This window comes from Girardinichthys multiradiatus, chromosome 3 (genome assembly GCF_021462225.1).
Source record: "Girardinichthys multiradiatus isolate DD_20200921_A chromosome 3, DD_fGirMul_XY1, whole genome shotgun sequence".
Taxonomy (NCBI): Eukaryota; Metazoa; Chordata; class Actinopteri; order Cyprinodontiformes; family Goodeidae; genus Girardinichthys; species Girardinichthys multiradiatus.
In genome coordinates, this window is record NC_061796.1 from 9,114,525 (window position 1) to 9,130,413 (window position 15,889).

Here is a 15,889-nt window from a genome sequence, read left to right on the forward strand (position 1 = left end):
ACTTTTTGTGGTTTCTGTTGGTCTGCCATATAAATTGCTAATAAAACACACTGAATCTTGCAGTTTTAACGTGAATACCTGTTTGAATACTTTGGAAAGACAGCCAAACTGAGCTTCCATCTGTCAGTCATTTTTTGTTTTTACATTCAGACTCTCATCTGTATTGATGTGGGTGCATCAACATAGATTATTTTCTTATTTTGTTTTCAATAATTTATCCTGAGTTTTGTCTGTTTTGTTTTTTGTTGTTCATCATTTCAGTTATTGATCCTATTGCTACTTTTATTTGTGTCCCTGTTGCCATCTGTCTGTCCTTCCATCAACACCAGTTCTCCAATGGTTTCGACCTCTACACCCCAGCCAGTCCCTCCTACCTGCATAGCAATGGGGGGAGTTTGGGTTCAGTTTCAGGCACTGCCTTCCCATTCTTCCCCCAATCCTCCCCCTCAGCCTCCACCTCCTGCCCCACTCGTTCCTGGTCACGTCCCGCCTCAGCCTTGCTGCCCGAGTATCCCAACTACTGCACGTTGGGTTCCCCGATGGTACCTTCATCAAAAGTCCCCAGCTGGAAGGTCTGTCATCACCTCAAACCTGATGAGCAAAACATTTCCATTCTCCATTCTGTACAGTTTGTTTAGAAATGCATCAGACAAGTTTACTCAGCAGTTTTAGTTCACTTCTTATTTGTAGTTTCAAGCTTAAATGAAAAAAGGAAAAATGTTTGACCCTAAAGCTGAGAAATGTGGAAAATCATTAATAAACAACTTTGTTTGCAGGACTGGGCAAAGCCAGGGCCTTACGACCAGCCAATGGTCAACACACTGAGGAGGAGGAGAGACAAGCAAGCTCCAGCTGTGGTGGACAATAATGGGAGTATAAATGGTGGTAACAGCCCCCCATCAGGCCAGACATCGATCTCAGCCCCTCCTCCTGCTCAGATACAAACACCAAGCCGGCAGGAAGAGAAGAACACGATCATGAAGGTCCGTTTCAGATACCGTCTTCTACTGCTTCTGATTTTCACTGTATATTTACAGTGGTGTGAAAAGGTATCTGCCTGTTTAGAGATTTCTGTTTTTGTGCCAAACCTAAATAGTCAGTCAGTCATTTTCTACCGCTTATTCCATAGTGGGTCGCGGGGGTGCTGGTGCCTATCTCCAGCAGTCTAAATATCTCAGATAAATATAAACTTGTAAATACAACATGCAGTTTTGAAATAATGATTCTATCTTTAAGGAAATAAATATCAGAAGCAACCTGGCTCTAAGTAGAACAGTGGTTCTCAAACTTTTTGTGTTGTCTTGAAGTACATTAAGATGTCTTTTGGTAAATGTGGGACGGGCAGCTACATTTTTTGCCTTGAAACTCTTCCATGGATGTGATTTTTGCTCAGACTCTTTCTCATAATTAAATCATGAACCCTGACCTTAATTGAGGCCAGTAAGGCCTGCAGTAGATGTTGTGGGTTCATTTGTAAACCTCCTGGATGTTGATGCAATCTTGATCTCATTTGGATAGGTGTTCCATGTGTTTTCCATTTGTAAATAATGACTCTCACTGTGGTTTGCTGGAGTCCCAAAGCCTTACAGAAGACTTTGTAGTGACTTTGTTTCTCGTCTGTTTTTATTTTTTATTTGATTAGGGCCTGATGTGTTGTGTTTTGAGTTCATTAAGCCTACTTCATGTTGTCAGACAGTTTCTATTTAACTAATTTCTTGACTCTTCAGGTCTGGCAGTAATCAGGCCGTGGTGACAGTGAGTTGTGCTGTCCAAATAAATATAAATAGATTACAAATAGTTATTTGTACATTGGTTTTTGTTATTGATTCTGTTTATCTTTTTTCTGGTACAAGTTTTTTTGATGATATGAAACATTTAAGTGAAAAAACTATTTCACACTTTTTTCACTTTTTTTATTATTAGATCCAGAAGAGCTTCTTTTGCATTCAGCAAATTTAGTAATTTCTCTAAACAGCAGACACAATTACAAAATTAGTCAATGAACTGAAATGATAAATGCAAGCAGCTGATTCTTATTCACATGCATTGTTTAACGTGTAACGCCATCTGTTAACTGTCAGTGTACAGCAAAATCCGCCTGCAGCAGACCAATGTTGTTGTAGTAACGTCAACAATTGAATAGTCCGCCACCATTAATGTTCCCATTTAATGGCTTTAGTGGGTTGGACTTAATTACTTTAATGTCTTTAATAAACTGTACTTGGCTGCATCCATTCAGAGTCTAATGTTTTTACTTTTCCCCACATGTCAGGCAGATGAACTTGACTCCCAAAATGATCTGACCCTGGCCTTATCCATGGGGCTGGAGCTGGATGCCCAGAAATCAAGTAGAGACTCCATCCAGTGCTCCAGCGGCTACAGCACACAGACCAACACACCCTGCTGTTCTGAAGACACCATACCATCACAAAGTAGTAAAGTTTATCCCTAATATCTGTCAGGAGTTTTTGTGTCATAATACAGGTCCTTCTCAAAATATTAGCATATTGTGATAAAGTTCATTATTTTCCATAATGTCATGATGAAAATTTAACATTCATATATTTTAGATTCATTGCACACTAACTGAAATATTTCAGGTCTTTCATTGTCTTAATACGGATGATTTTGGCATACAGCTCATGAAAACCCAAAATTCCTATCTCACAAAATGAGCATATCATTAAAAGGGTCTCTAAACGAGCTATGAACCTAATCATCTGAATCAACGAGTTAACTCTAAACACCTGTAAAAGATTCCTGAGGCCTTTAAAACTCCCAGCCTGGTTCATCACTCAAAACCCCAATCATGGGTAAGACTGCCGACCTGACTGCTGTCCAGAAGGCCACTATTGACACCCTCAAGCAAGAGGGTAAGAAACAGAAAGAAATTTCTGAACGAATAGGCTGTTCCCAGAGTGCTGTATCAAGGCACCTCAGTGGGAAGTCTGTGGGAAGGAAAAAGTGTGGCAGAAAACGCTGCACAACGAGAAGAGGTGACCGGACCCTGAGGAAGATTGTGGAGAAGGGCCGATTCCAGACCTTGGGGGACCTGCGGAAGCAGTGGACTGAGTCTGGAGTAGAAACATCCAGAGCCACCGTGCACAGGCGTGTGCAGGAAATGGGCTACAGGTGCCGCATTCCCCAAACCTGGGCTACAGAGAAGCAGCACTGGAGTGTTGCTCAGTGGTCCAAAGTACTTTTTTCGGATGAAAGCAAATTCTGCATGTCATTTGGAAATCAAGGTGCCAGAGTCTGGAGGAAGACTGGGGAGAAGGAAATGCCAGAAGTCCAGTGTCAAGTACCCACAGTCATTGATGGTCTGGGGTGCCGTGTCAGCTGCTGGTGTTGGTCCACTGTGTTTTATCAAGGGCAGGGTCAATGCAGCTAGCTATCAGGAGATTTTGGAGCACTTCATGCTTCCATCTGCTGAAAAGCTTTATGGAGATGAAGATTTCATTTTTCAGCATGACCTGGCACCTGCTCACAGTGCCAAAACCACTGGTAAATGGTTTACTGACCATGGTATCACTGTGCTCAATTGGCCTGCCAACTCTCCTGACCTGAACCCCATAGAGAATCTGTGGGATATTGTGAAGAGAACGTTGAGAGACTCAAGACCCAACACTCTGGATGAGCTAAAGGCCGCTATCGAAGCATCCTGGGCCTCCATAAGACCTCAGCAGTGCCACAGGCTGATTGCCTCCATGCCACGCCGCATTGAAGCAGTCATTTCTGCAAAAGGATTCCCGACCAAGTATTGAGTGCATAACTGTATATGATTATTTGAAGGTTGACGTTTTTTGTATTAAAAACACTTTTCTTTTATTGGTCGGATGAAATATGCTAATTTTGTGAGATAGGAATTTTGGGTTTTCATGAGCTGTATGCCAAAATCATCCGTATTAAGACAATAAAAGACCTGAAATATTTCAGTTAGTGTGCAATGAATCTAAAATATATGAATGTTAAATTTTCATCATTACATTATGGAAAATAATGAACTTTATCACAATATGCTAATTTTTTGAGAAGGACCTGTATATATACACTGTGGTGTGAGTTAACCTCTTCATATTCACCTCTTGACAGTTTCAGATTATGACTACTTTTCCATGGCTGGAGATCAGGAGCCTGAGCAGCAACGGCAGCCGCCATCTGACTTTGACAAGTCCTCCACTATCCCCAGAAACAGTGACATCGGCCAGTCCTACAGACGCATGTTCCAGACCAAACGGCCAGCCTCCACAGCCGGCATGCCCATTACGCAGCCCCCATATCCTGGACAGGGGACCTACCATGGGGGAGCCTATGCTTCCACACCAGTCCACACAGGAGCCTATCCTTCTACTCCCGCTCACCAATACACTGCTACTTCTACTGGTACAAATAACCCTGATCTTATCACATATGTTCACTAGCATACCTTTGGCTTACACAGGACCATTACATATCCATTGGTTTGTTTAAAGATTTGCAAAATGTATTTTAATGTGTTTTCTTACAGCACCTTGCAAAAGAATTTATACAACTTAGCTAATTCACATTTTGTCTTATTGAAACCACTATATTGGGTGTATTTCATTGGGTTTTAGTTGATAGACCAACTCTTTACTCTGATATTCCTAAATAAAATCAACAATAGAAGTACCTGAGGGTAATTTATTCTGAGTATAAATACAACTGTACTGTGAATCCATCAGAGGTATTGTAGACAAAATTAGGAAACAAACTGCATTTTGAGGACCAAGGAACACAGCAGGTCAAGGACAAAGTTGTAGGAAAGTTTAAAGCAGAGTTGGGTTATAAAGCGATATCCCAAACTTTGAGCATTTCTCGGAGCTCAGTCCTTCATCCTTAAGATGCTGTTTTTTTCTGGACAGAACAGATAAACCACAGACACATCCCGAAAGGTTAACTGGTGCATATGCAACAAAAGGTAGAGGGGGACTGAATACAAATTGCATGCCACACCTTTCAGATTTGTATTTATTTTGTTTTTATTTGAAAACTATGTATCATTTTCCATTCCACTTGATATTTTTGCACTGATTTGTGTTGGTTCATCACATAAAATGTAAATAAAATACATGCATGTTTGTTGCTATAAAGTTACAATCCATGGAAGGGTATAGGAGGCATACAAATATTTCAAAGACACCGTGGTTGATTTGGGATCTGATTTTATTTGTTTCTCTTTTCAACCTTGTCTTCTTTTGTCTATAACAAAAGCTACTATATCTGGTTTTATTAATTTCAGATATTAAGAAAAAAGGCATTTTATTAATGTCTGTTTTGTATCATTATACGGTTCTGTTTGTCAAGGATTTATCCCACCTTCGTTTTCCTCTCTGCAGGAAATGGTCCAGTTATTGTCACCCCTGGAGTTGCCACAATCCGCCGCACCCCCTCCTCCAAACCCTGCGCACGTCGCTCAGGCTCTGTGGGTGGAGGCCCCATTCCTATTCGTACTCCGGTCGTGCCTGTGAAGATCCCTACAGTGCCTGATGTGTCAGGAACAGTTAACAGGAGTCCAGAGGAGACTGGAGGAGGAGAGGAAAGCTCGCATTCCCCGACATTTGTAAGACCGGAAAAAGCTGGCGCGCTTCCTATGACGTCCTGGAGTGGTCAGGCCTCCACCAACCCTCCGACGGTTCCCTTGACCAACCAGCTGGTCCAGCACTACCAGCGTGGTGAAGAGGAGGCTGATGAGCAAGATGAAGAAAACATGCTTGTGGCCATCCGCAAGGGGGTCAAGCTCAAAAGAACCCTCACCAATGATCGTTCAGCTCCACGCATCGCCTGATGGCATCGTCCAATTGGAAGGCTGGTTTCACAAGAATTGTGATCTTTTATGATCGAGATTTCTACTGAAAGATATTTGGGAGTGTGGTCAAAAGCTTTAAAAAAAAAAAGAAAAAGCTTTCTGTGTTAATTGTAGACACCCCTGGTACTAAATGTTCACTTGTGAGAACCTGTCACCTCAAAAGCATTTAACATTGACTCAGTGTAGATTTTAAGAGAGCTTTTTAGTTGACCATCAGGTCCATCAGATATAAGCAGAAATGTTGGTGTATACAGCAGAAGTAGACCCTTGTGGTAGTTTCTGTACACGCTGGGCAAATATACAAACTCATGAGCAATAAGAGAGCACTAGGATCCTTCACAGGTCATCAAACAGAAGATCTAAACCAAAAGATGTTTTATTTCTGCAGGGTTGGGTCCTTGTAGTGTGTAGTAATGGTGCGAAATATTAGGAAGAGCTTCTGTGAATATGTTTCTGAAAGAGGGCACAAAACACTTAGCTTGCTGGATTCCTGCTTTTTTTCCAAGTAGAATAGCCACTGTGTCTCATTTTCACTCCATCAGTGTGTCTGGTGTTCATTGCACCATCATGGGAAAAATAAATAGTCCTGTAATTTGGTGGCTTTGCAGCAACCCTTTGGGCACCAAGAGGGCGAAACTCTGGTTCTGTTGAAGGTACTGACAAACGTCTCGACTTCTTTCGTGGAGCTGAAGAAAGATGGGGATGTACATAAAGCCTTCCTCCACTTGGAGCTCAGAGACATGAACGCAACACACATCAGTCCACAAAGCCACCCTGGACCAGAGTGGCCAACCCAGACAGCTGTGGCTTTCAGAGTAATGATCATTACTGTGACCTGCATTAATGGCTTTTTGGTTAAATTATCCAGGCTTTTGTTTTCTAATTTATTCTGCAGTCTACATGCTGAGATTTGCAGAATAAATGAACATTAGTTTTATTAATTAACCCCCTCTAACATACTTGAGTATCTGCCATATCAAAGGACAGCAGCAATAGAAATGTATGACCAGACAAACTATTATTAGATGTAAAGATTCTCTGTTAAAAGTTGTAAAAAAAAATTGCCAAGTTTAACTTTTTTGTTTCCTTTTACTCAAGTAACAGGTACATACTTCTGATCAACATTTCCATCTTTTGCAATACCATCCACTATGTACAGATATTATTTCCCTTAAAACACGGAAGTCACATCAAAATGTGTAATTTTAGGACTATAAATATAATTAACATTTTTGGGGTTTTTTTGGTTTTTTTTTTAGTCCGGACTTGTGCTATAATATGAGATTAATCCTCATATGTCAGCATTAGACTTTAAGCTAAAGAGGCTAGTTAGTGCCACTAACTCTGTATTTCATTTGCATTTCAGTTCAAGCACTGTGAGAGCATGGCTACTACAAGATGTATGAAAGTGTAAATAATTTTTAGGGTTAGCCAGTCCAGGGACTCACACACACAGGTTTAATTTATTTTCTTTTTCAGTGTTTTCATTCTGGCTAGGTTCTCATCTAATTTCTATTTTTATATACGTCCAAAAAAACAGAGTGAGATTGTTGCTTATCAGCTCCAGTGTGAGAAAGATATAAGACAGATGTGCAAATATTACATATTAAAGTCATGCTGTTAGAGAGGCAGGCTGTTTAACTGAGTACATCAGTATTATATGTTCGGACTTCATGACTGTGTACAAAATTATCATATGTTTTCCTCTGATCTAGTAAAAGCGTCTGTGTTATCATTATTAGTTTTTGCCTGTACAGTTATTTTGGCATGGCTGAACAGAGAGTGGACTAACACAAACATATGCATGAACACGACAGCTGTTTCTTAAGGCAATTTCATTTTATGATTTGTGCATTTTTTTTTTTCTGTCTAAATATCTAAAATATACTATGAATCTGTGATTTCCATATTGAAATTTTTAGCATAATTATATATATCTAGATATCTATAGATATCTAGATATATATATATATAGAGAGAGAGATTTCCTATATAACCCTATAAAAGTTTATAGTTGGTGAAATTTTGAACATCCAGTTTGACCTGTGATTATTGTTTAGTTTTCAGCTCATTTTCTCTCAGCAGAGAGTTGACCTCTCACTGCCTGTCCCTGTATAGTTCAAGCTTTGATGCAGTTTGTTTTACGAGACAAAAGCGACAACTTTAGAAATATAATAAACAGAATAATCAACTTGCTCTGGCTTGATTGTGGATTTGTTTTTGTTCAAACTATATAACCAATGTGAATAAAAAAAACAACAACGTTAAATATAGGCCCAGACAGTCTTTTAAACAATTAGAAATGTTATATTCTTTTTTTTCAGACCTGAGAGTAGATTCAAGATGAAAAGACCAACATAAAATTTAAAATCCGATGCACATTTTCTTTGATTAGTGTATTTTCATACAGCTTTCATGCATACAATGACAAAATAAGACTTTAGATGCAAATGATAGAAAATAATCAACACCACAAAAAGGAGAGGAACAAAAAATGATAACACTGAAGGTGAAAGAGAAAACATTACAAAATTATCCAGAGTTGTCATCAAGTTATCTTGTTTACAGCACATTATCTAGAGTCAAAATGCATTCTCAGCTTCCCTACATATAAAATGAAATTGCCATATCATACCAAACCTTCTCATTGATCCATGCAGTGTATATCTAAGTGTATCTAATGTTAATGAAAAATACGAAATCACATATCCATCTGCACAAAGAAGGGGGCTTATATTCCATTGTAGAGATGCAGTCTCCTTGCTAAAGGGGATGGAAAGGCTGTGATATTAAATTGAGACTTGTAGCCAAAGATCTTTTGATAGAACACCAAAGAGTCAAATAAATGCACAGGGGAATATTTTCATTTTTTAACAGGTTACAAACACAAACTTTCATATATGTTAGGAAAGTACTTGGTATCTCCAAAATAAAACCCAGATCTGTCAGTTGCCTTCTGAAATCAACTTAAACAGTAAATGTAAAAAGTCCACCTACAGTATGTGAAGATCAAGGAACACAGCAGACCAATCAGGGAGAAAGTCGTGGGGACGTTTAAAGCAGGGTTAGGCTGTAAAACAACACTTCTACTTCTTTACTACGCACTACTTTGTTTTAATCTGTTATCTTAAACCCCAAACATATACATTTAAAATTCTGAGTGTAACGTGGCAAAAAATGAAACGTTTAAGGGCATTAAACTGAAACAAAGATTATGCCACACTGTGGCCACAAGAGGCCGCTCTCAACCTCACTGATCTCCACATGCCCTCATTAAAGATGTGTAAACACTCCTATAATCAGCAAAACACTTTATCATTCGCACAGAAGACGTTCGTTTTTTTTAACTGGATTTTTATTTTTAGGAATAAGCGTCTTCTAAAAATAACACCATAATATGTTTTCTTTGGGTGTGGACTCAGGTCTGGGTGAACAGTTGAAGTGCCCCACCTGGTTTGTAGCATAGAAAGGAATGGATGGACACACCCGTCTGCTACCCCGTGATTTACGCCTCTGATATCTAATATTTTCATTTTGACTGAGACGATTTTTTGAGTTGCATAAAAACTTCTCAAGCAGTCATAGCCTAGAAATAGTAATCTCAGTAATCACGTGTATCACTTTGACGCCTTTTTATTTCAAACGTCACAGCAAAGGACCTTTATAACATGTAGTTGGTCATCTAAGGACAAACGCTGAATGTTCTCTAACATCAATTTACCATGTTCTTCAGCACAGCAGGCGTTCTGAGCCAAGCAGTCCATAGTTCTAATGAGACGGTGATGAGAGGTGCGTAACTCTGACGTTGCCGTCAGAGTTACGCACGGAGGAAAGCGGCGCTGCCATTGGACAATATTTTCGAGGTCGCTTCCCTCCCATCCGCCTCACTCCATCCTGCCAGCCAGAGGTTAGCTTGGACACACCGAAAATGTGATTTCTCTGTAACTACACAGGTCGGTTTAATGTTTGCGTTTTCTGTGGCGCTGTGTGGAAACTCTCCGAGCGGGTGAAGGAGCGTATGAACCGGAGCGACTGCCGTGTTTTTGGGGGCTTCTCCCGACGGAGGTTGTCGGACGGGACAGAAGAGCATCGACTTTAGGTGCGTCCCAGTAAGTCATGTTGCTGTTTGGGTAATGCAGCTTTTTCTATCGGAAGAAGGTCGAAAACAAAAATGCCTGTTTGTAAATAATGTGCGGGGAAATTGTCAGGGTCGTATTTTGTTCTGACTCGGTTCTCGGATAGAGAAGCTGTTTTTGTGCCACCATTGTGCGGTGGTTGATTAAATTGTAGCAGAAATAATGAAATTATGGGTAATATGACTTGGTTTAGGTTAATAGTTTTACAATAATAATAATAATTAGTCCCGTTGTCCGTCAGGACTCCGGGTTATTTCTCTACCCCCATCCCTAAGATGCTGCCCTGCCTGTGGAGAGTCATGCGGCCTGCCTTCTCCCTGACAGCCGGGAGAAGACTGTCCAGAGCCGGACACAGAAACACCCAACCACCCGCTGTAGTATCAGGCTCCACAGGGCGGCTCGCCTCACAGCTCCCGCTGGTGCAGCGGTGTTACCTGGGCACACACCCCCTGAAGGAGCCCGTGGAGCCTCTTAATTCACCCAGCGGAGCAAAGGACTTCATCTACAGCCTTCATCCGTCGGAACGTAGCTGTCTGCTGCGGGAGCTGCACAAGTTTGAGTCCATAGCCATTGCTCAAGGTAGGTAGTGTTTTACAGTGAGGCAGAAGGTACAGCAAGGTGTTACATCACGGTCAGTATAATAAATTCAGCCCTTTGGGTTCAATCATGTTGGATACAAAAGATTTTCTTTTAAAGACTGGCACAGGAATATTTTTTCCTTGAATATCTGTATTTCAGTCCTCAATTTCTGGAAATATAACCCTTTAAATGTTTTGTTAGTAAAAAAGATGGTGTAACATTGATTCAGATCCATTTCTCCTCCTTGTGTCCCTTGCAGATTAAAGAAAATTCTTGCTAGTGATAAAGTTCAACATATTGTTGTTATAAATGCCTTCATCGCTCGTCATTGTACGTTGCAGAAATTCATTAATTTTCAATAACGGCAATAAATAACTCCAGGGCCATCACCAAGTTGTATGAGGTCTCACTTCCAGCTAAGGTCATCACAATTATTATAGACTGGGGAGAATCAGGAGGGGTGGGGCAAAGATTGTTTTCTCATAAGCAACCATAAGGCTGTTACTCATTTAGGTAATTAAAAACTGTGCATTTCTACACATGTCTTGCGATTTCCAGAACAGCAGGGATTTAAAAAGTTGCAAAGTTTGCTTATGCATTGAGCCAGCTCTTGTTACCTCTGTGCATTTCAGTGATTCACGTGTGGTCTGTTTAATTAGAACAAGAATAAGTTACAGTTTTAGGTCCCAGCAAAAAGAAACAAATCAGATGGTTTATAAAAATGTCCATTTTAATTAAGGTCTGCATGGTCTTCAACAGTGGGCAGAATCTGGTCAAGTTCATTAAAATGAGAACATCCTAATCCCTTAGTGCTGCTCTAAAGCTGACCACAGCCCATTTTTTCAGAGGCGAATGTAATGATGTTCATCTATAGTAACCTTCTGATCAGCTTTGGCCCATTTTTCTGGAGTTTGCATGTATTACTTCAACATGCTCCCAGGTTTCCTCTCTGGCCCTGTAACTTTCTGCAGGATGGATGTAATGTGCAGGAGAACTGATTAGTAGCTGGCACTGTCTTCAAACACACAAGCATCCTTGCCTTTGTTTTGATTTATGTCTTCACAATCCAACGATTTTACAGTTTGGTTTATCGGGAGTCTAAAGGACTTGTATGCGGTGGCGCCGCCGGAGGGGTCAAGGAGAGTCATGGACCCCCTGGAATAACATTGGCCACCCCAATGCCCTTCTCCAGATGTGATAATGTGTTGTCTAACGACTGAAGCTGAGTTGTCCTCGTGTCAGCGAACGCACCTGCCTTTTCCAATTACCAGTGCATGCAGCATCAAACCATGGTTAATTTGCCCTGTTTCTAATGCTTTAAGTCACTAGTTTCTACTTGTAGTGTAATAAAACACTGCTCTATCTCTTTAAATTATCGTTGTGTCTAAGCTGTTGGCCCGGTAACATGTATAGAGTAATCTTTGGGAGGGAGAATTTGTCATGCAGTGTAGAGGGCTGCAACAGGTTCTGATCCAGCTGGTGAGTTGAAGTAATTTGTTTAGCCTTTTCTTTCTGAAAGTCAGATGGTGTCTGTCAGTTATGTTGCTGGGTCTAATGTGGTCGCTTTAACATGGATGCAAACCGTCTATATGTATACATGTGGTATTTTAGCTCTCATGCTGACTCCAGCTAGCTGCATTCCACCTGTGAGAGACCCATGTACCACAGTTTACATGTTTGCAGAAGTTTAGCACCCAAGGCAAGCGAAGTATGTCATATTTTAGATTTATAATGTTCTTAAGTTGACTTATTAGGTACTTTGCATGGTATTCTGTATAAAAGTGTTTGGTTTTATGATTTGGAGTCAGCTTTATTCACATTGATTTTACTACCTAACAAGTCAACTTAAGAACATTATAAATCTAAAATATGACATACTTCGCTTGCCTTGGGTGCTAAACCTAGCAGATTGCATCCAGTCAGTGACTTGCAGGATTCCCTCCTCCTGGATGAGCATGTAGAGACAGTGGACAGTCACTGGCGTTGACTTTGCAGCAATCCCTCATACTGAGCATGCATGTAGTGACAGTGGAGAGGAAAAACTCCCTTTTAACAAGAAGAAACCTCCAGCAGAACCAGGCTCAGTGTGAGCGGCCATCTGCCACGACCGACTGAGGGTTTGAGAGAACAGAGCAGAGACACAAAAAGAACAAAGAAACACTGATCCAGGAGTACTTTCTACGGGAAGGAAAAGTAAATGTTAATGGATGTAGCTCCTTTAGTCGTTTCACCTAGGAAGAAAAACCAGATAAACTCTGAGCCAATTATCAAGTTTAGAGTATGACAAAGAGCACATACATTAGTTACAGTAAAAGCTCACTCACTAGCCATGTCTAGGAGAAAAATAGGGTTAAACACTGAAAGACAGGGCCAAGTGTATCATCTGTAGAAGGTGAGCATTCAGTTGTTGGCAGCAGAAGCTTGGACGATGCCCCTCTCCAGGAAGGTGTCACAGGTAGATACAGAGCCAGGCCAGGTGTAGCTTCTAGGAAGAGAAAAGAGAGAGAACATAGAGTTAAAAGCTGAAATAACAGCAAATAATGCAAAATTGGAGAGTAGTATGAGAATGTAGCAGAGAACGTGAAAGTGGTCATTATGTCCTCCAGCAGCCTAAGCCTATAGCAGCATAACTACAGAGATAGCTCAGGATAACTATAAGCTTTATCAAAAAGGAAAGTTTTAAGCCTAGCCTTAAAAGTAGACAGGGTGTCTGCCTCACGGACTAAAACTGGGAGCTGGTTCCACAGGAGAGGACCCTGATAACTAAAGGATCTGCCTCCCATTCTACTTCTAGAGACTCTAGGAACCACCAGTAAACCTGCAGTCTGAGAACGAAGTGCTCTGTTAGGAACATATGGAACCATCAGATCTCTGATGTATTATGGAGCTAGATCATTAAGGGCTTTATATGTGAGGAGGAGAATTTTAAATTCTATTCTGGATTTAACAGGGAGCCAATGAAGGGAAGCTAAAATAGGAGCAATATGATCTGTCTTTTTCATTTTCATCATAACTTGCTGCAGCATTTTGAATCAGCTGAAGGCTTTTAACTGCATTTTGTGGACATCCTGATAGTAAAGAATTACAATAGTCCAGCCTTGAAGTAACAAATGCATGGACTAGTTTTTTAGCGTCACTCCTGGACAGGATATTTCTAATTTTGGCAATGTTCCGGAGATGAAAGAAGGAAATCCTAGAAACCTGTTTAATATGGGATTTAAATGACATGTCCTGGTCAAAAATAACACCAAGGTTTTTTACTTTATTACCGGAGGTCATTTTAATGCCATCCAGGTTAAGTGATTGACTAAGCAGTTTCTTTTTCAAAGACTCCGGTCCAAAGATGACAATTTCTGTCTTGTCTGAATTTAGAAGCAGAAAATTTAAAGTCGTCCAGGTTTTTATATCTTCAAGACATGCTTGTAGTCTATCTAACTGGTTGGCCTCATCAGGATTTATGGATAAGTAAAGCTGAGTATCATCAGCGTAACAGTGAAAATTTATCCTATGCTGCCTGATAATTTGACCTATTGGAAGCATATTTAGGAGAATTGGCCCAAGTACTGAACCCTGTGGTACTTCACAATTAACCCTGGAGTTTAAAGATGATTTATCATTTACATGAACAAACTGGAATCTGTCAGACAGATAAGATTTAAACCAGCCTAGTGCTGTTCCCCTGATCCGTACAGCATATTCCAGCCTTTTTAAGAGAATATTAAGGTCGACTGTATCAAATGCAGCACTGAGATCTAAGAGGACAAGTACAGACACAAGTCCATTATCTGAGGCCATAAGAATATCATTAGTGACTTTCAGCAGAGCTGTTTCAGTGCTATGATGAGCTCCGAAACCTGACTGAAAATCTTCAAACAGGTCATTGCTGTGTAAATGCTCACACATTTGATTAGCAACTATTTTCTTAAGAATTATAGATAAGAATGGAAGATTGAATATAGGTCTGTAATTTATTAAGTCATCTTGATCAAGGGAAGGTTTCTTAAGTAAAGGTTTAATTACAGCTACATTAAAAGCTTGTGGTACATATCTACTAAGGATAGATGAATCATATCTAAATGGGGCTGCTAATCAGAGGGAACACTTTCTTCATTCCGCGCTGGGGATAAAACACAGCGTTACTGTTTTATGATTTCTAAACAGGTTTTGGTTTCGTATCAGTCAAGTTGGTGGATATCAGATATTCATATTGGATCAACTCTACACTTCTGATAAGAAATTAATATATAATAAATATAAGTTTTAAAAGCTAGAAATCCCATTCAACTATGTCTTCGGCAGCACCAATAAGGAGCTGTGTTTTGTTCTGTCGCACGGTTTTGCTTATTTGTTTCTTTACAGGTTTTACTGGTTGGTCTTAAATCTCTTTTAAAATAATCTACAATGAACTGTCCCACTGACATGAATTGAAAAATGCATTAGTTTATATTCTTGTTTTTTTTTTTTAAATTGACCTGCAGAGCATTACAGCAGTTTTCAATGTATGTCATGTTACAAACATAAACTTAAATGTATCTTATTAGGATTTTCTCTGATTGACCAACACAAAGTATCACATTTAATCTGATACTTCTAAATAAGATCCAGTGTCACTAATTGCCTTCAGAGTCTTGCACAGTGCGTAATTTAGTCACTGTTCTGTGACGGCCTCAGAGGTTTGTTAGAGAAGATCAGGGAACAAACAGCTTCATGAGGACCAAGAAACACAGCAGACAGGTCAGGGATAATGATGTGGAGAAATGTAAAGTAGAGTTAGGTTATTAAGTTGTATAAGTTACTTATATTAAGTAAAACAATGGCACAGATAATAGCTGGAAATCTGAGAACAGCATCAAATAGCAAATGTGCTGAGATGACAAAATGCAGAGGACGTCTGTGGTCCTCCTCTTTCATCTTTAAGCCCTGTCTGATGGGAGCTCGCTGACGTCTTCACCTTCATGCTATAGAAACTCTGTTGTATCCTCTTACCTGCTATGTATGCAGGCTGCAGACAAGCTGAATCAGTGATTTCTGGACTGGTTGACTCGCTGTGGCTGTCGTAGCAGCAGAGAGATAGATTTTGTTTGACAGACTTATCAGCATCCATCATCATTCCACCCAGAGGCTCCAGGACACCTGAAGACTAACCCTTATTTTTTTACCCGTGTTCAGGGTAGGTGAATGGAAGGGTGCAAGATGTCTGGGTGTGACTTAAGCCTGCTGTCGTAACTGTACAGGGCAGTGAATTAATACAGCGTGCTACAGGAGATTTATGATGATGGTGGGCAAATTTGAGTGTGTTCTTTTTAATCAGTTGTTAGAAATTAAGGTTAAAGATTACAATAAACTG

The 15,889-nt window shown here is 40.2% G+C and overlaps 2 protein-coding genes across 12 annotated transcripts in view; both read left to right on the plus strand.

Moving 5' to 3' along the window:
• The window catches only part of LOC124865594 (protein MTSS 1-like), a 57,152-nt gene extending 49,130 nt beyond the window's left edge, over positions 1–8,022 (plus strand). For 5 of the 9 annotated variants that reach the window (XM_047360811.1, XM_047360814.1, XM_047360815.1 and 2 more), the window contains 5 exons: positions 330–572; positions 777–983; positions 2,273–2,435; positions 4,093–4,383; positions 5,358–8,022. In XM_047360811.1, coding sequence (XP_047216767.1) covers positions 330–572; positions 777–983; positions 2,273–2,435; positions 4,093–4,383; positions 5,358–5,806 — 1,353 coding nt within the window. In that variant the 3' untranslated portion in view covers positions 5,807–8,022. The remainder of the gene's footprint in view (positions 1–329; positions 573–776; positions 984–2,272; positions 2,436–4,092; positions 4,384–5,357) is intronic. The other 4 variants (XM_047360812.1, XM_047360818.1, XM_047360819.1 and 1 more) reach the window with 2 other exon arrangements.
• Positions 8,023–9,675: 1,653 nt separating this feature from the next.
• Positions 9,676–15,889, plus strand: part of LOC124865740 (transmembrane protein 65-like) — a 38,750-nt gene continuing 32,536 nt past the window's right edge. The window contains exons 1-2 of one of the 3 annotated variants that reach the window (XM_047361107.1): positions 9,676–9,936; positions 10,189–10,542. In XM_047361107.1, coding sequence (XP_047217063.1) covers positions 10,239–10,542 — 304 coding nt within the window. In that variant the 5' untranslated portion in view covers positions 9,676–9,936; positions 10,189–10,238. The remainder of the gene's footprint in view (positions 9,937–10,188; positions 10,543–15,889) is intronic. The other 2 variants (XM_047361105.1, XM_047361104.1) reach the window with 2 other exon arrangements.